The sequence below is a fragment of the Habropoda laboriosa genome, unplaced genomic scaffold, assembly GCF_001263275.1.
Source record: "Habropoda laboriosa isolate 0110345459 unplaced genomic scaffold, ASM126327v1 scaffold64, whole genome shotgun sequence".
Classification (NCBI taxonomy): Eukaryota; Metazoa; Arthropoda; class Insecta; order Hymenoptera; family Apidae; genus Habropoda; species Habropoda laboriosa.
The window spans coordinates 1558915-1577679 of record NW_017100183.1 but is presented as its reverse complement, the minus strand read 5'-3'; the positions used below and the strand labels follow the sequence as shown (position 1 = coordinate 1577679).

At 42.3% G+C, this 18765-nt stretch overlaps 4 protein-coding genes across 5 annotated transcripts in view; 3 read left to right on the top strand and 1 right to left on the bottom strand.

Annotated features, from left to right (window-relative positions):
- Window positions 1-3932: 3932 nt before the first annotated feature.
- LOC108579205 (proteasome subunit beta type-5) lies at window positions 3933-5137 on the top strand. Its single transcript, XM_017942680.1, has 5 exons — window positions 3933-4115; window positions 4227-4383; window positions 4445-4657; window positions 4736-4969; window positions 5032-5137. Exons 1-5 carry the CDS (start codon window positions 3972-3974, stop codon window positions 5130-5132), a joined length of 849 nt encoding a protein of 282 aa, XP_017798169.1. The 5' UTR covers window positions 3933-3971; the 3' UTR covers window positions 5133-5137.
- Window positions 5138-5405: 268 nt separating this feature from the next.
- On the top strand, window positions 5406-7091 carry LOC108579213 (death-associated protein 1). 2 transcript variants are annotated; one of them, XM_017942689.1, is made up of 3 exons: window positions 5406-5549; window positions 5730-5829; window positions 6209-7091. In XM_017942689.1, exons 1-3 carry the CDS (start codon window positions 5507-5509, stop codon window positions 6366-6368), a joined length of 303 nt encoding a protein of 100 aa, XP_017798178.1. In that variant the 5' UTR covers window positions 5406-5506; the 3' UTR covers window positions 6369-7091. The 2 variants fall into 2 exon arrangements, with proteins under 2 accessions (XP_017798178.1, XP_017798177.1); XM_017942688.1 differs by having other exon boundaries at window positions 5406-5567.
- A 376-nt stretch (window positions 7092-7467) lies between these two features.
- On the top strand, window positions 7468-11156 carry LOC108579240 (putative serine/threonine-protein kinase C05D10.2). Its single transcript, XM_017942723.1, has 11 exons — window positions 7468-7557; window positions 8005-8224; window positions 8326-8456; window positions 8546-8721; window positions 8789-8928; window positions 8988-9180; window positions 9266-9406; window positions 9485-9663; window positions 9756-9890; window positions 9977-10131; window positions 10500-11156. The coding sequence occupies exons 1-11, from the start codon at window positions 7468-7470 to the stop codon at window positions 11154-11156; spliced, it is 2217 nt and encodes a 738-aa protein (XP_017798212.1).
- A 2970-nt stretch (window positions 11157-14126) lies between these two features.
- Window positions 14127-18765, bottom strand: part of LOC108579146 — a 16165-nt gene continuing 11526 nt past the window's right edge. Inside the window, exons 9-13 of the mRNA XM_017942597.1 lie at window positions 17490-17702; window positions 16964-17067; window positions 16281-16404; window positions 15814-15983; window positions 14127-14498 (exon numbers count right to left, since the gene is read on the bottom strand). Coding sequence (XP_017798086.1) covers window positions 14127-14498; window positions 15814-15983; window positions 16281-16404; window positions 16964-17067; window positions 17490-17702 — 983 coding nt within the window. The remainder of the gene's footprint in view (window positions 14499-15813; window positions 15984-16280; window positions 16405-16963; window positions 17068-17489; window positions 17703-18765) is intronic.

The following is an 18765-nucleotide window of genomic DNA, read 5'->3' as shown; positions in this document are numbered from 1 at the left end:
TAACCGCATTCTATCTATTACATCTATGATAATTGATAAGAATGGAAATAGTTATGTAACTACGATAACCGTGGAAGAGAGCGAATAGTACGAACGACATTGAAACAACCGTCCCGAACAATCAGAGCGCGTTTTTGGAAGTAACCTCAGATAGCTCCGAGTTTCGCGAAGATTAGCCTGTCGGCGAAGATACCGCGGTTAATTTTAGACATTCCGCGGCGAATCGCCGTAATTATTACCGCGACAAAGGAAATGGAAGAAACGCAATACGCCGCACGTGTAGGTGCCAAGGACCTTTGAATTTTTTCGTAGGCCGGTTCACTCGGCGCCGATAACACCCGTGCCGTCTCCCGACTTTTCCGCAGCGTTGTTCAACGGCGACGCTAAACGGAGGCAAAGCTCGCGTCCTTGCGCGGATTGAACGTTGAACCCCGACAATGACACGAACCAGGCAGCATCTTTTCGTTCGCTGATCGTCGTGAATCATCAGCCGGTCACGAGCCGGCAACGCGTTACGAGTTTGCGGCACTTTTATCGGCGCAGGTTCAGATACTGTACAGTAGGTGATTCCCGTGGAAGAAATCGAACGAAACTCAAGTATGACTGGCTATATGTAGATTCTTCGATAAGAGTATAAATGTACACAAGTGCAATGGAAATTTAGTATTTCATTTTAAATCGTTCTGAGAATCGAGGCTTAAATTAAAGGTGAAAGTGTGCCGGCGCGAAAATATTTTCGAAGCGTTAAAGACACGGTGCGAGAAAACATTCGAAACGCCTATAGGCGCCAAGGGCAGTGCGAGAAAACATTCGAAACGCCTATAGCCTCCAAGGACGCAGCGCGGGAAAATTTTCAAAGCGCCTAACGGCGGTGAAAGGGTCCGAGGGGAACGTGATCGATGAAACGTGAAAAGAAAAAGGGGAAACAAACGTTCTGTACGCGGCAATAGTAATCGCGAAGAGGGAAAACATGTTTTGTTCACGTGAAAAAGCTCGTACTAGTGAATCAACATGATCGGTTATTTTGTTTATTCGCCACGATATAATCATGCGCTTCCGTCACGATTATCGGTCGTCCCTTTACGTTCCTCTTGCATCCACGCGATAGTTTCTTCTTTTTTTCACTCAAGATCAAGAGTATGAAACCACAACGTGAACTTTGACCACTCAACTACGTATCAATGAGTCGAAGTAACAGAAAGTCATTGAAGTTTGGCGACGAGGCGTCGATGGAAACGTGGATCGAAGGACTCGTGGCAGCAGGGGGAAGCGGTAGAATGCGAGAACGGTTTTAACTTATCGAATCTTGCGTCGCACCATCGACCCCGTCGACCCTCAAAACCCGATAAAACGGCCGGCTTCTATACGAACGTCGAATGCGTTCGCACGTTATCGAAACGCTTTATCCGGTGGTAAACCGAACCGTCTTCTTCGGGAATTCCACGGTATCTACAAGCGTTACTTGATCCTCCGTCCCGTCGAATTTTCACAAAAATAAGCTTCACTTTTCCTTCGGTAAATTCTACGCGAACGCGAAGTCTCCTCCTATATCTCGCAAGAATACAAACCTAGCTAATTCCGATCGATATTATCGACGATCGATACAATTACAGTTCACAGAACCGAACAACTTTAGGAGGGAAAAAAACGCAACAGGGATATGTGGTACGACGTTGTCGGAAAGTTTTCGTACGATAATCGTGCCAATTAGAAGAGGCTATCTCTTTCTCGTAAAGCACGAACGGATGATCCGATCTCGACTGCCCTTAACCCATACACAAAATCCGATAGACTAAGTTGTAAAAAATAAGGAGAAAAAAAAAAAAATATCCAATGCATGCCTGTTCCGAATTATGCATATACTATCTACTAAACAAAGATCTGATTAGAATTCGATGGTGTCTCGTGTATAATTCGAGATCATTATCGACCCCTTATCTTCAGATACCGTTCCTACCGTGGTGCATGCAACGTCGTACTGAACAAGAGTAAAAAGATACAGGTATCTAAATAAAGAAAATAAAAGAGAAGAGCAGAAAAAAAGAAGAAAAAAAGAATTGCAATAGACAATCGTGGTTGATGTAACACTCGAACGATTACATCGAACATTTTCTCTCGATTAAGACAGAGAGAAAGAAAAAGAAGAAAAACAGTCGTTGAATGATCATAATGAACCTGTATGCACATATACACAAGAGGTTTCTCTCTCCCTCTCTCTCTCTCTCTCTCTCTCTCTCTCTCTCTCTCTCTCTCTCTCTCTCTCTCTCTCTCAGATGCAACGCGTTTGGAAAGGGACCAGAACCGACGATAACGGGGCTAGAGAAGAGTGGAAGAATGTTATCGTTATCGGGTGTTCCGTGGCAGGCAAACATCGACCGCTTTTAACAGAGGGAATCGCAAGGAAAATATGCAATTATATTGTTATCGTATTTCGGGATAACGTCTCGCGCGTCGTCATATGGGTGGTGCGATCCACCAACTGACCAATCAACGACCACAACAATGTGCCTTACCCCCTTACACGTGACCCCTTCTTCATCACAGGCTACGTCATATCGCTGACCCCACGAGCAAAATAATACGCGATATTTAACCAACGACTTTTACCTAAATACCAACATATTTTCTGTTCACGCGGTATCGAAATTGTGACGTGCCCTCGCTTTTGATTATCTTAACGCTATAAATCACGCGATACATGGACCGTGGAAGTACGCCTCCACGTGGAACGATATGTCAACTCACCGCACTCGGACCCGTGTTTTTACGCGAACGAAAAGTTCGAAGGTTCCCCGTTTCTTTTTTTTCCCCCTACTATTCTTTCGTCTTCTTCTTCTCTTTTTTCGTCTTCTTCCTTCTTCTCTCGGGAAACCGTTATCGTTATTGATACGGATAATCGTTTGGTAGTAATAAATCGGTCCTGTATCGTGCAAGTCCTACCATAAATATGAAACGGATACGAGCAACGTAAATATTACGTTGGTGAAACTGTCTTGGAACATGATAGAACACGGTGGTTGTGTTATACGGACAGTACATATACCTACTTGGTTAATGTTACGCAGAGAAATTACACTATACGTCGATTGTCGTGTATATAAAGTGTAGATATTGTTAAGAAAATATTCTACTATTAATAAATTCAACACAAGTTCGACTCACCCAGTTCGTGATGTTTATTTAATCGTTTTCTTGGAAGAAGACGCGAATTCAAACTGACACGATTCAACGTGTCTTCGACTAACGTACTCCCAGCGCCATCGTCCGGAATTGTCTGTAAGATCATTTCAGAGGGAATCAATGGTGGATAAATAATCGACTAACGTACTCCCAGCGCCATCGTCCGGAATTGTCTGTAAGATCATTTCAGAGGGAATCAGTTACTGTACTGACAATGGTGGATAAATAGATATTCTTGGAATTTTGGGAGAAATAAAGGTATTTAAACATTATTTTTAAACGCATTACGATACGTACTTTTTACCCTGCGTTATTTTCTCATAACGGAGTAAAAAATAATACAAACTTAAGGATTTAGTATATTTCTCAATTTTTTTTACCGATTACTTTATTCGTAAATATCCTTTATCTAATATCTTTATACCACTCTCGTGCAAAAGCTACCCTTAACTTCGTCATTCATAACCTGCAACTTATTGCTAACCGTTACGCTACACTTTATCGAGAACGACTTTTACTTACATTTTCCACACAACTGTCAGCGCCCTTTTGTTCGTTCGTTACTCAACTATTTTTCTATAGATTAACCACTAAACTGAACACATTTTTTCAATAAAACTCGTTAATTGAAACGTAAAATTCGAGATTAAACCGTAACACAAGCATTGCGCGCAATAAATTAAAATCTGCGCGGTAAAATGGCGGCAGTTGTTGGCGCCAAAACGCCCCCTAACACTAACTTGTCGAAATAACAAGATGACAAGCATTCGACACTAGAGAGTATTATAAAAATGGCGCTTGCTGAAGTTTGCGGTTTAAATTCGTATGTTGATTTTAATGCTTCGCGCAAAGAAGATTTTTATACGCACGATATCCAAGCGTGCAGCGGAAATTTTACCAACAATGTGCAATTGGCAGCACCACCATATATAAATGTAAGCGAACTACTTAAAAACTTCGTAGGCCCTCCTCATAACCATTCTACGTTTAAATTTGCTATATCATGCGGTTACGCTTTGGTAAAATAACTTTGTTATTATTAATAGCCGGCAGAAAAATTGGCTCAACTTGCACAAGGAACTGATGAAGCAGGAAATCACCTGAAAATCAAATTTGATCATGGAACCACCACATTGGGCTTTCAGTACAAAGGTGGAATTATTCTTGCTGTTGATTCACGGGCAACAGGAGGCCAATTTATCGGTAAGTTGAAAATAAAACATCGTAACGTTAAAAAAAAAAAAAAACAAATTGTTTTTAATAGGTTCATCCACCATGAAGAAGATTGTTGAAATAAATGACTATCTTCTTGGAACTTTGGCTGGTGGTGCTGCAGATTGTGTTTATTGGGACCGTGTTTTAGCAAGACAATGCCGTACATATGAACTCAGGAATAGAGAACGTATTTCCATTGCAGCTGCTAGCAAACTTTTGTCAAATGTAATATACACTTACAAAGGAATGGGTTTGAGCATGGGTAAATTGATGTTCTTCATTAATAATATCTAACAGGTCTTGTTTAATGAATTTATTTAATGGAATATTTATGGAACAGGTATGATGCTTGCTGGTTGGGACAAAAGAGGACCCAGTCTATATTATGTTGATTCAGAGGGCACACGTACACCAGGAAAAATTTTCAGTGTTGGATCAGGATCGATCTATGCATTTGGTACATTAGATTCTGGCTACCATTGGGATTTGTCTGATGAAGAAGCCTATGAACTTGGTAGAAGGTCAATCTATCATGCTACTCACAGAGATGCTTACTCTGGTGGTATTGTAAGAGGTATGTAATCATAAAAAGAAAAAAAAATGCACAGTGTATTGCAAAAATGAAATTTCTTTCAGTGTATCACATAAAGTCAACTGGTTGGGTGCATATATCTGATGAAGATTGTAAGGACCTTCACTACATGTATCAAGAGCAAAAGGAGAAAGGCCTTAATTAATAGCATTTACGACTAATTGTATTCTGTCAAATGTTTTCTTTAATAAAATTCATTTCTGAAAACAGAATTTTCGTGTTTATTCTACCTGTTGTTGTCACGTAATAAAACGCTGTTTTATCGTCAGAAAGATAATATTAATCCAATTTGAAATATGACAAATAAATATATAACTCACACTTTACTCGAATACAAGGAAACTACAATATAGTAGATAAGACGAAAGGAATATATCTTAAACACCTCCCCACTTGTATCAGCCATTTCTTACAGCGCCAACCGCCATTGAATCAGTGTGATTGGTGCCGTAGTGCAACAAGCAAGACGTGTCATTCCGTGCCGAAAACGAGCGTTTTGATTATTATTTTGGCCTATCGATGAACGCGCAAATGTCGAGTCCAGAAGAAAGTAAATTAAAAGGTGGACATGCTCCCGCGGGTAACTAAATATATCACGATTTCCTTTAAAAACAGAAAATGTTAACATGTTTACACAAGTCGTAGAATGACGTCGTATGCACCTGCCTGGATGTTCCAAGGCCATTCAATTATTAAAGTTATTTTCTTTCGACGAAAACATGTTTTATACTTTTCGTTACAGTGAAAGCAGGCGGAATGAGAATTACCCAGCATAAAACACCAAAAGAGGAACGTGAAATAAAGCCAGTTAAGGATGTCGATGAAAATAAACCGTCGAGTAGGTAAGTAGATATTTTTAAATTTACGATGAGGATAAATCCGCCTATTAACAAGGTGAATAAATGAAAATCAGTGTACCACGAGATGTGTCATTCGTTTGATTGGTCGGTAAACAAAACGTGCTGATAAAAGCACGAGTAACCTCTCAGGACAACAATTGTCTGCAGTCAATAATATACGTATTGCGATTCGCAATATCTGCCATACTTGTGATAAACATCACGATCCGTATTACGCAATACGCTACCAACAAAATGGTTGTACAAAGAAAAAATTTGTTATTTTGAAGTGTGAACAGCTTGAGATAACAATAATACTGTTTTTTGTAATTACAATGTCGCGTGATCAACAAAATATTCAGAAATTCCGATTCCGTTTCAGCCCGCCTAAAACCCTGATGATCAGTGGATTCCCTGCAAAGGGAAATGCAGATTTTCCTCCAGAGGCTGTGCAAGTCTTCCATGAAAAGCCTATACCAACTCATGATGCACGTCCAGCACACAGTTCACGTCCCATCATCATTCAACAGCCAAGGAAATGAACAATATGCATATTGTTTGTCAACTGAGGGCTACCAGGGAGAATGTTAGCCTATATACTCCTGCATTAAATTAAAAAGAAAAAGAAAACAAAAAAAAGAATGATAAATATATATATGTACGTGTACTTAAAAGTTTCTCTGGGGACACTAGGATTTTGTGCATCTACAATTTCCTAGACACACCCAAGTTTGTCATCCAAGAAGCTTTGGTTTCATGCAACATGAAACAAAGTACCTCGCGAGAGTTTATTACTGTTATTAAGAGAAAAGATGAATTTATTTTTAAAAGAGTGCCACGAGAATTCCTGTACCGGCATTTAAACGAACGACTTACTCTGTTTCTTTCAAAATATTGCTCATCTTATCGCATGTACGAAAGTTGTTATATCGGTAGCACGCTTTTATCTCGATTCTGTAACTAAGATGCTTTATCAAGAGCGTTATGGTAGAATATTTGTAACAGTCTTCGGGGACCAGTTATGCATTTCAAGTTGTAGTTTTCGATAAAGCTATATCACTATAGCTATATCACTACTGTATTTTTCTTGTAGTTTTCCACATTTTAACCCTCGGTCGATCCTAGGTGTCGTAGGAAATTCAATCGACCCGTAACACGTAGGTTTTCACTAAAGAAACCATACTACTTTGCGAGTGTTAACGTTAAGCGTGTAAATGTCGTACGAGATTCGTAACGTTGGCCACAGTTTGTACGAGACATGAAGAAGCAGAAGAAAATACACGTTTTTAAACGTAAAAACGAGAAACGCCTTGAATTATTTTCCCCTCTATCCTTACTCTTACCCCATGTAAATGCACATCGGTCAAGTAGTCACGCGATGTCGTTGGTAACCATGAGTAGTACTGAACATTGTCGTCATAGTAACTGGTATGAATTCTATAAACATAGCCACATTGATGTGTCAAAGGTTGAATGAAAAAACTGTTCAAGTGGAGCTTCCTTCCTGATGTGTAAAGATGTGAATGCGTTACAGTCCGTGAACACCGTTTCCGTCTGAAAATTTTCGTACATCCTGAATCCTTCGGATCGCCGGTAATCGGGTTCGCGCGAAGTATTCACCGTGTCCACGTTTCGTCCGCGATGTCGTCAAAAAATAGCAACGAAAAGGTTTTGGAGATCGACGTGCACGTCAGCAAGCATTATGACATCGTTCGACGTCTTGGAAAGGGGGTAATTTTTTTTTCTTACTTTCGTCATTTCTACAAAAATCGTCGATCCTATCTTGACCGCATTAAAAAATCATGCGATCGTTTAACGTGACTTTATTTTTTACGTTTCTCATTAAAAAAAAAAAAGAAAAAAAAGAAAGACTCTATTTTCTTACTCCAATAAACAATCTTTTAATCTTTACACAACGAAGAGAAATTCTTCGGTATGATATAAACGTCGACTTGGAAGAAAAAAAAACTAGTACAGGTATATACGTGATTATCAATAACAGTTGTCGTGGTACGTCCATCGCGGAAACGTATAATGACAGGAACACGGAAGTGATCGATATTTGGGCAGTTAACAAGCATAATCACAGGAACTAACGACGTTCCCTATCGCGTGTTATCTATTTCACGAATGACAATGAAGTTCCTCTGAAAAATGTGGAAATGAATGTTCACACAGGCCTACGGCATCGTATGGAAGGCGATTGACAAGAAAAACAAGGAGACGGTAGCGGTGAAGAAGATCTTCGACGCCTTCAGAAACCAGACGGACGCGCAGCGTACATTCCGTGAGATAATGTTCCTACTATCGTTCGCCAATCACGAGAACATCATACGACTGATCGGTCTTCACAAGGCGAACAACGACCGGGACATTTATCTCGTGTTCGAGTACATGGGTGAGTTTTACCCAGTCCGAAGAAGAATTCGAAACGATGGTCACGTGTCGCGCCGATTCTCAGACATTTGGCCTGAAACACGTTTCGGCCCGTTTCCTCAGAAATCGATCTCCACAACTTGATTAAGAAGGGCAACATCCTCAAGGACATCCACAAGGTGTTCGTCATGTATCAGCTGTTTAAGGCGATCAAATACATTCATTCCGGGAACGTGATACACAGGGACCTCAAGGTAAAACGATCCATCGTCCTCTTGATCTCTCTTAATTGTCCCCTATCCGTCGGAATCGTTACCTAACCCATTTTTCAACGATCTTCCAGCCGTCGAACGTTCTATTGAATGCTCAATGTCACTGCAAAATCGCCGATTTCGGATTGGCACGATCGGTCACTCAAATAGGCGAGGGTGACGGTGAAACATCCAGCGATCCAACTCTAACAGACTACGTGGCGACTCGTTGGTACCGTGCACCAGAAATACTCGTTGCCTCGAAAAGGTATTCCTTTGCATTCGTACAGACACGAACGTTCAGCGCAAATTCGTTCCCTATTTATACTACTCAGGTACACAAAGGGTATCGATATGTGGTCATTGGGATGCATCCTCGGCGAGATGCTCCTTGGAAAACCGTTGTTCCCTGGTTCGTCGACGATAAATCAAGTGGAGAGAATAATGGCCACTTTACCACCGCCTACCAAAGAAGGTAATTTCAACACAATCGGACGAACCAAACGCCTCCATTTTGCCCGATTACTTTTTCAGATCTAATTTCGGTTAGCGCCGGCTACGGGACCAATTTATTAGAGAAGACACCGAATGGACCGAGGCGTTCATTGAAGGATTTATTGCCGGAGGTGTCGGAGAAAGCGTTGAACCTTATCAGTAACCTGATACTCTTCAACCCCAATCACAGATTAACCGCTGTTGAGGCATTGGAGCACCCCTATGTGGCCGAGTAGATACATTTCTAGATCGTAGAGAAAAAAGAAAGAAAATCGATCGATCTGTCGTATATAGAGACGTTGCAATTCTTTTCGCAGTTTTCACCGGAGGAGCAACGAACCGGAAAGAGGCTCGAGCGTGGTGCCGTTGCTCAGAGACGATGTACAGCTCTCCGTGGACGAGTATAGAAATAAGCTTTATTCGATGATGGACGAGAAGCATCGCAAGCATAAGAATATGTGGGTTGATGTATTTTCGCGATAAACGATTATTATTACACACGGTTAGATATTGATACGTTAATTGGCCGTGAGCAGGTCGAAATCCAGAATCAGGCGACTGTCGGAGCACATCAGGAAGGAAACTGTTAGTAGTAATGGTAACCCGGTAATTGGTCAGGGCGATTCAACTGTTGGTAAAAATCTCGCACAATCGTACCAAGATTTACGTAAGGAGAGAGGTAAAAGCGACGCGTACGAGCCTTCCTGTTTAGAAGGTAAAAAGAATTAGCGGCGGCATGTTTCACGCGTATCTGATGGATTAACGATGATAAATCGTTCTCAAACCAGTTCTATTTTCTAAAACTAGTACGTGCGCAACAGCCAAGCAGGAAGACAACACGGCGTCCGCAAATTGATAGTGGCGAAAGAATTACGAAGACCAGATCGATCAGTTCCTCCGTGGAACCACAGATACAGAACACCAAGAATCTTCGATCAACCGGTGAGAGTGAACGTCATGGTTTCTATATAATAATGGAGTATCTATAGAAGTTGGACGACTACTCCTTTTTTTTTTATATTCGTCAGCTAAAACCGTGGCAACTCAGTACACGTGCAACTTCACGAATGGAAATTTGAACAACTTGACACCCGGCGGGACCAAGAGTTGTCTGTATCTGAATCAACAACACCGACAGCTGTCGAAATCTCAGCGTTCCATACAGTCGGACCAAACGATGGCGGTAAGGGAACATATGCGAAATAATATGACATTCAGTTTACTTCGAACTTTTTTATTCTTTACAAACTCGTCGTGCTGTTCGTAAACGGACGATTCTGTCGTTACAGGCTACGTGTCGCGTGGGATTCATTTAGGTACTGTAATCATTTATACGTGTCACAATTCACACTTCTCGCACTAACAACGACACACACACACACACTCTCCCTCTCTTTCTCTCTCTCTCTCTCTATTTTATTTTATACGAACCCAAAAACCGAAAGATTCTCACACGCAGTCTATTACGTTTCGATGTTGTTCCTCCTAGAAAATAAAAACGAATTAACAAATCGTCGAGAGGTTGAAACGTTTAAAATGAACAAATTTCAGTGTGCAGCACCTGGTGCAAGATTGACGCAAGCGACGCCAGGAAATCGAACCAAGCTTCGAAGGAGTTGCAAACAGATCCGTGCACCGACTCGACTATCATCGGAGGTGAATTGGCGAGAGGAGAATCAACAGAAGACTTCGTTCCCTCGCGACAGCCCTAAGAGCCTTCAGACGAAGTTCTTCGCGAGAACACCGGAGAGTACGACCACGTATTACCCGAAGAGTAACGGCGGTATCGATAAGAGTATGAACACCGCGAAATCTACGTACAATTCTTATCATCCTACCGTGAAGAATCAAGCTATACGAAATTATCTGAATCAAACGCTGCCTTCGCGCGTCGAGGAGCACTCGCAGTCTCACACGAATCGAACGACGAGGAACAGTACGGATTTTCATCTGACCCTCCGCTCCAACGCTGCTAATACAGAGAAATTACATCAGGCTAACAATTATCATCCGGTTGGGAACAATCGATCGAGAAACGTGGCACAAACTCGTGACTACGTCACTGGTACGACAATGCTATCGCAGAACAGCGAGAAGAAGTCAACGTTGATACGTGGCTCGCCTTTTCTGGACAGTTACAGCCAAAGTCACGGCGTGATAACTGCGTCCGCGTACAAGGACCTACGAAACGGGACTCTAAGATGGTAATATTTTACCGGGTCAAGCTTCCGAAAAAAAAAGAGAACGCTGATAAACCGCGGGGATTTATGACACGTTATGGCACACACACACGCACACATATTTTTGTACGATTCATTCTCGTAAATAGCTTAGACGATAGACTTTTTTTCTTAAATCTCTGGGTAGGATAGGATTAACAATGGTCTACTTGTTATCACTTAACTTATAAAATTTTTTCGCCACTTCGATGATAAGGATGTTTGAGAAATTTGAAAGTGCGGTAGAAGATTGATTTCGTTCTTGTTTCTCGGAAGCTACGACCCTCGTATAGGCAAACTCTAATGTTCCTACGTAAATAAACAATTACAAAAAGTCAATGGTAAAACGTAAAAGTATAACAACGTATCGTGCAATCGATAATTCGAATTCCTACGGAGAAGAAAACTGCCTGAACTTAAACGTGGACACGTAAGCCTCGTAAATGCAAGAATAAATAGCGAACGAATATAATGATCCCGAGAGGCAAATGGTACTTTAAGCTCTTAGAGTAAGACGAATCATTGCGAAACACGATCACTTTGTAGTTCTAGGATAAGAAACCGGTGAAATCCATCCACTTTGGTTCATATATAAATTTCAATGGAAAAGAAAGATGCATTATCCTTTTAGAGGTTCGATGATAATCTCGTTTGGAATTCGAAGGACACGCAAGATGTAAATCAAGGAAGAAAACTATGCACGAGGTACGTGATGTGAAGCCAATCGTCAAGGGGCCAAAAATCAGTGCAAACGATATCATCTTTTTCAAGTGGTATTCGTCGACACTTGTCCCCCGCGAAGCAGCAAGGGTGGAAAGAAGAACCCTTTTTACTATTCGCGTTCACCGTTCATTCGTCCGACAAATGTAGTGTGTAAATTCCTTTGTAATATACTTTTTTTGTGATACTTTTATGCGGCTATGTGATAATGTCCAATTCGTATGTATTACCTGTCGTGGAATAAATTTTTACTAAAGGAATCGCTCTTGCCCCTCTTCCTCCACCTATCTCTTCGGCATCTCGATCAAAAGCACCGTAAAAAGATTGCCTCGTGACATCGCGGCGAGAGTACTCTTCTTTTGCTTCGAGGAACAAGACATCCCCGTGTTTTCATTTTTCATTCCGTGACGTGATTCGAGCTCTCTACGTCTACGATCCCGTTTGAACGTCGAAATTATACGCAGCTAATATAAATTTGATTTCTCGTCTCTCTTTCGTCGAACTTTATCACCGGTCTCCTCGTTGGAAAACGTATTAACGCGTTCCCTATATTCCAGCATGTTTATTCAGTTGCGTATATGCGCGCTTACGCACATCTGATTTGTATCGAATACGAAAATTTTGTATTTTAACGGTGAAAAGGTTGAAGATACTTGCGGATTGTAAGGTAGGCGAGAATTTTCGAAAAAAGGCCAAAATGCGACGATTGGTAGCAAACTTGATACAATTTTCCTGTATCCCATTTGCCACCTCGGTTTTAAAATACCATCAATTTCACCGGTTCTCGCGAAGAGCTTCGGGCTGAAAGAAATGTTTGCATAGAAATTTCGCGGTGTCCGCTTCAGTTCGGATACTCTGTGCGTGATTTGTCCGCGAGCCTCGAAAATATACGTCCACCCTTGTCACGTTAACACGCTCGTTCTTATATTTCACCACATCTCGCTTTCGATCAATTCGAAAGTTCTTAAATCCGCAAGAATTCGAGGAGAGACGAAAAAGACATTGTTGTCCCGTGCGTCAGCGTCGACAGTGCGTCGACTGTACGTCGATCGAAATTCGATATCATCCCTGTGTGCTCTGCCACCGTGAAAATTCTCACGAAAATCACTTGTCCGGCTGAGAGTTCCGAATTGGGATGCCCCTTACGATCTTCGAGTGGCGGCGGACGTGTTAAACAAGCTGTCGCGAACGAATTCGCTATCTCCTAACGTAGCGTCCATTTAATCGAAATATCGTGTTCTCCTGAGCGATAATATTGTGGCTTCCAATTGTATACGGGCTCTCTTTAAAAAAACAGATAGAGTATGTTTGCGTTATATACCGATGTTGTAACAATATCCACTTCGATTGAACGCAACACGCGTATCTGTATCATCGCGTTGTGTCCCAGTTAACAAATAAGCGACGGATTCTAATTGAAAGATATCTAATTGAGACGAATCGACCGCGGCGTAAATAAATATTTGCAAAACGACGTCCGTTAATTCTCGTTATATTCGCGATCACGTTGCCTTCAATTCTTTCTTCTTCTTTTATTTCACCCTCTGTGTGTGTGTGTGTCTGTGTACCAAGGATTGTCTCGACGAAAGTCGAAATAAGCAGAGTGCGAACGACAACTGGCAAATAGTGTGACGGAAGTACTTAGTACGCGAGCCACTCGACGCTGTTTCAACATTTCCCTCGGATTTTCCTCTGCCGGCAGAGTAAGCCCTACTTGTCTCTCCTCCACTCTGGACTTCACTTAACAAACTTACCCTTCCGCTCAGAGAGCTGCCTCGTTAACCGGTGCACGTATATATTCTTCTTTCATTCATCATTCATAGGGAAACGCGGCAAACTGAACCGTTGCGCCGGGATTTTGCGTCGGATAAATCCAAAACGTTAACGCGTTTATTTATCCCTGGTGAATTCGTCGAAAAAAGATTACACAACCTATCCTTCGTCTATCATCCCTCGTGTATTCCCGCGATCGATCGAAAATATCGACGAAATAACGGACAAAACCTCTCTCCACGTTGGGGACAAATTTCCACCGAGTAAAAGGGAAACTTATTGGAACATTATCTCGTTATCGCGTCCTCTCCTTTCCCTCCTCTGACACACCTGGTTCTACCTTTCGACTCTTTATGTACATACGAATATTAATGAAACACGTAACAACACGAACATTCACCAGGTCTATAATAAGAAATCGATCACTGCTGTACAATTCGAATCCTCGAATGTTGAGCGATTCATTTTAGCTGCAACGTTGCTCGTCCGTGGTGACCAGAGTGTTTGCACGAGGTTGACTGGTCTCGTTCTTCTCGTAGCAGGTTTCCTGATTTTTCTTCGCCTTCTGCACCTGTTCCATACCCGCGTGCTGCCTTCCACGAAGGCTACGCAGCATGTAACACCGTCTATGCGGACTGTGTCTGCTGTAAAAGCTGTCGTAACCGCTGCTTGACGTCGCTGTTCGCCGGAGAGCTAGAACAGCGTGATGACCACTGATAGGCAGACCGCATCCGCATCCGGGCAGCATTCTTCGTTTACGTAGCAATCCTCGTCTCATTGTACCGCCAGCACTGCACCCTGCGCACACGTCATCGATCACGGCTGTTCCCTGAACACTCTGAAACAGTACGCCAGAACCGCTGCTCGAGTAGGATGTCAAACATCTTTCAAAGTTATTGCTTCCTTATTATGGTGGTTCTAATATTTTCCACGGCTCTATTCCTGGACGTGTCTACGGTGTTAGATATATTTCGCGACACGGTTGTAGAAAATTGGACAGAAACTGTTTGGAGAAACGTCGGGAAGAGATATCGACACAGTCGCGGAAAGTTTGAAAGATTTTTCACGGACTTGGAATAACTGGACGGCACCGAATAGCTTGTAGTATGATTACTTGCAGAACTTCGTGCTTCGGGGGTTGTATTTCGTGTAACAAAGAGATAGGAAATTCAGTGGGAAGCACTGTTACAGATATCGAATGGCTGTCCCAAATATTGGCGTCAAAAGGTCTAGAGCTCTGAATAGCTGAATGTAATCCACCATAGCTGGTTCAAATTTGATTAGAAGTGTCCTTCTATTTTTTCCTTACTCCATAATTCGAAGAAAAGATTGTACATAGGTATAAATAATATAAATTATTTGCATCGTAAAATGTGTAAGACACGCGGAAGAATGTGTGCAATAACCGTAGAAAGCGATAACTTTGCAACGATTCGAGGCTGCCAGTTTTAAAACGACGCGCAAACGCGTCGATGTTTGTTTCCTTAACGAAGAATTCAACGATTTTACTATCGGTGCAGCACGGAAGCTGGCCGATTCGGTATCTCATAAACGACACGTATAAATGCTTGTGCAAGGTGTGTCACGCGTCGGCTATAATTTCACAGGCTTGCGTGGGGAATTCATATTGGGCTTTGATGAAATCGTGGTTCCCCCGCGCTCTCCTAAATTGCAGCTCACGATGCGCCATATAAATTCCGAGCCGTGGACGAGAAAGCAATAGAGGAGGATTCCTTGTGTTTTTTATTTTTTCTCTCTGAAGAATCGTCACGATAATGATCGTCACACGCGCCAGTCGCACGCAGATTTTAGGCTGTATCGTAAAACATCAAATCCTGTGAAACGCGAAACTTTCGTGTGTCGCGTATCAAGTTGGCGCGCTTTTTTTCTTTTCATCGTTGATACACGCGACTAGTGTTCCTTTTTCAAATCGAACGTACGCTGTTAACATTTTCCCACTTGAAAGTTTCAGGGATAGAAGAAGGGACGGGAACGAAGGGTGAGAATCACGTAGGGATATTATCAAGCTTCTCGCAAGGCAGAGGGCTTATTCTTGCCTACCTTATTCAAGGCTCCCATGGCGAAGGAGTCGAAAAGGGCTTCTCCAAATTACGATACACGCATAACTCGCAGACAGTCTAACTAATACTTACTCTACGGCGAGGTCTTCGACGCGCGAACCCACGGGGACCGTGGCAAAGGATCTCCGCCACGCTACGTCGAAAATTGCGAGTCATAAAGCAATACACCATAGGATTGAGAGCGCTGTTCGCGTGGCCTAGGAACAGGCAATAGGAGAGGGCATCCGTCGTTGCTTTCCCTTCTGTGAACAATATTAAAAGCTCTGATAGTTCCATCGAAGTATCTCACGGTGGAAAGCACACCAAGTGACATCGGCGATCGTGTCCTTTCACCGTTAATTCAATGAAAACCAGAGTGTACATAGAGCCGTGCATAGAGTTTCCGGTAACTTTTATTTCTTTTCTTGAAACTAAAAGTAGAGAACACACGCTATAGGCGTTCAATTATCAATCAAGGTGTACGTGTTTGTACGTTTCGACGGTACAGGGATATTGAATTAAAAGGCGCGCGACGGCCTCATCAATGGACGAGCACTCACCGATAGCACCTAGGTCGATCAGAAGCATTAAAACGTTGTACGGCAGCCAGCACAGGGCGAAAAGCACCGCCAACAGTAACAGTATCCAAGCAATTCGACGTCTCTCACGTACCAGCCTGAAACTCTGCGAGCAGAATGCAAGGTTGTAAACCGTGGGCTAGATTTAGATCGACGTAGGATTCTGCGAGTGCAGCGGCTAATCGCCAAACGCTACAAAAGCGCGAGGGATATCCTGGTTAGAAATGAAAATTTACCGCGGTGAATCCGTTGAGTAGAAACAGGCACCGGAAAAGTCAAATAAGTAAGTGGGAAAAAGAAAAGACAGCCGACGGGGAGAAGTTGGGAGAACTTAATGGCGAACGAAAGGAGGTTCTCTCTTCGTCGAACTTTAGTTATTTCTAAACCGTGTTCACTGTTGAATGGGCTTTAACGAAGCGAAGTTACAAAATTCGCACATGTTGTGGTAAATTCGATGTAACTTAATTGGACACACGCTCTTGGTAACGTCTTAGCCTGGGATTAGCTTGTCTCTAACCGATAAATTCGTCTCCACGTACGATGTTAAGTTAGAACTTGCATCGAGTAGTGTGTCGTTTTACAGAGAGATGAAATTATAGAGGAAAGTGGGAAGAAATGATGTTTACAGGGTAAACCAGGATTATTTTTTTACTTTTGGAGCTAACCTGTTGCGAACTGGCGCTTCCTTCGACGCTGTCGCAGTCGAACGGTGGTTTCTTAGCGCACAGCGTTCGACCCATCATGGAGTAGGACAGTACCACGACGAAACCTAGAGAGTACAAGCAACGAGACGAAGGAATACCATAAAGGGCTGTGAAAATAGAGGAGGGTTGAAGTGATTGATCCATTTTGGGGGTGGAATTCTGAAAGTAACTGTTACAGGATCGATTTTCTTTTCCTTTTGACGAATAAAAGCAAACAACTTATCGATGTATACACTAGGGTTCATAAAGAAGTACTAAGACACCCTTTATGTAGATTTTAGCAGATTTCAATAAACATTTGTAGAATATATAGATTTTAATAGAATTCTGCAGAGTTCGGTAGATTTTAGTAGAGTTTGGTACATTTCAGCAGAGCTCGGTAGATTTCTCTAGATTTCAGTTACGCTCCACATTCGCCAACTGTCTTAATACTCATGAACGGTAGCGTACGTTTAAGTAGACTCGGTAATTAATCACGTAGTCTTACCGGGAATGGCGTAGACCAGAATGAAGCAGACGACGCCGAAAAGCGGCGCCCGTATGCCCAGAGGCTTGAAATCTTCCGAGCAAATGTAGAAGGCAGGTGGTAAGCGAGACACGCGCGATGTATTCTGTGAAAAATTGCTGGTCATTGTCCAGGAGCCGTAGAAAGTTATGTTGCTAAGTTCCAGTTCCATGCCTGGGCTTTGGAGGGTCATCTGGAAGAAAAGATTGGCCGGCATTCATCCGTCGATTGCCTACCCTCGGAAATAGAAACCTCCTTCGAGATTTATTCGCGGTGAATTTCCTTCCCTCCTTCCTCCTCTCGTTTCCCCGCTTTTTAACGCGTGCACAGGATCTAACCGAGAACTTCTCAGTACCCCGCTCGTAATTGTTCGACTTTCGCGGAAGGAACAATGCTCGGGAAAACATATTTTCTCAAAGGTAATAAACAGAAGCCGGAGAGATTCTTGCATAAAGAATCGCAAACTCAAAATTCGAAGACTTTACAGTTCCAACAAACATATTCGCGTTTCGAGAGAAACTACCGAAGAGAATTTAACCGAAACAGATATTATTCGACGATTTATAGAGACAAACTTGACGGATAGACAATCATCTCTGAAATAACGAAAAGGAACATCGTTGTTTCGAGAATCGTTTCAATCGATAGATTTTAACCCTTTCGCGACGGCGGAACTAACCATCGGTACGCCACTAACGAACGGGTCGTCGTGCCGATAGTGATACCATACGCATTAAGAGTGTCTCGCGTTTTTTCAAATCTTAGAGGATTTCGTTGGAACAGCAGAGGACTTAAGGATGTATCGGATAAAGGGAATGTCGTTGAGGCCTTGTTCTGTATTTTTAAATAAATCTTCACTTTGAGTTGCTGAGGTGCGAGCCAATGAGACGCGCTTAGTGGGTGCCGGATATAACCGGCGCCAGCCAGTGTGAAGCATTTAGTTGATGCCGGATATAACCGGCGCTAGTCGCGAAAGGGTTAATTGAATCGAAGCATCCACTGTACCGGTCGCGCACGAAATCAATATCAATGCTTCTGAGAAATAAGTGGATAGTGAAAAAAAAGAACGGGTGCCTTGAGATGTCACTGGAGAATATTAATGAAATCAATTACGATCGACGAAAGTGATATTTCATCGTTCGAATATTTACGAGCGATAGAGTGGGTACTACTTAACTAGAATAAATGGAGCCTGGAGAGAAAAAGTAAGCAGGAGATATGTACTCCTCGCGCAGGATAAATTGCATTATCGGCTAGA

What these genes read in the sequence shown, in the direction of transcription:
- LOC108579240 (XM_017942723.1), top strand. Translation starts at nt 7,468, where the DNA reads ATGTCGTCAAAAAATAGCAACGAAAAGGTTTTGGAGATCGACGTGCAC. An exon ending in ATACTCGTTGCCTCGAAAAG is followed by an intron (nt 8,722 to 8,788) that starts GTATTCCTTTGC and finishes TATACTACTCAG; the next exon opens with GTACACAAAGGGTATCGATA. An exon ending in ACCACCGCCTACCAAAGAAG is followed by an intron (nt 8,929 to 8,987) that starts GTAATTTCAACA and finishes TTACTTTTTCAG; the next exon opens with ATCTAATTTCGGTTAGCGCC.
- LOC108579213 (XM_017942688.1), top strand. Translation starts at nt 5,507, where the DNA reads ATGAACGCGCAAATGTCGAGTCCAGAAGAAAGTAAATTAAAAGGTGGA. An exon ending in AGGTGGACATGCTCCCGCGG is followed by an intron (nt 5,568 to 5,729) that starts GTAACTAAATAT and finishes TTTTCGTTACAG; the next exon opens with TGAAAGCAGGCGGAATGAGA. An exon ending in GAAAATAAACCGTCGAGTAG is followed by an intron (nt 5,830 to 6,208) that starts GTAAGTAGATAT and finishes ATTCCGTTTCAG; the next exon opens with CCCGCCTAAAACCCTGATGA.
- LOC108579205 (XM_017942680.1), top strand. Translation starts at nt 3,972, where the DNA reads ATGGCGCTTGCTGAAGTTTGCGGTTTAAATTCGTATGTTGATTTTAAT. An exon ending in AACAGGAGGCCAATTTATCG is followed by an intron (nt 4,384 to 4,444) that starts GTAAGTTGAAAA and finishes TGTTTTTAATAG; the next exon opens with GTTCATCCACCATGAAGAAG. An exon ending in AGGAATGGGTTTGAGCATGG is followed by an intron (nt 4,658 to 4,735) that starts GTAAATTGATGT and finishes TTTATGGAACAG; the next exon opens with GTATGATGCTTGCTGGTTGG.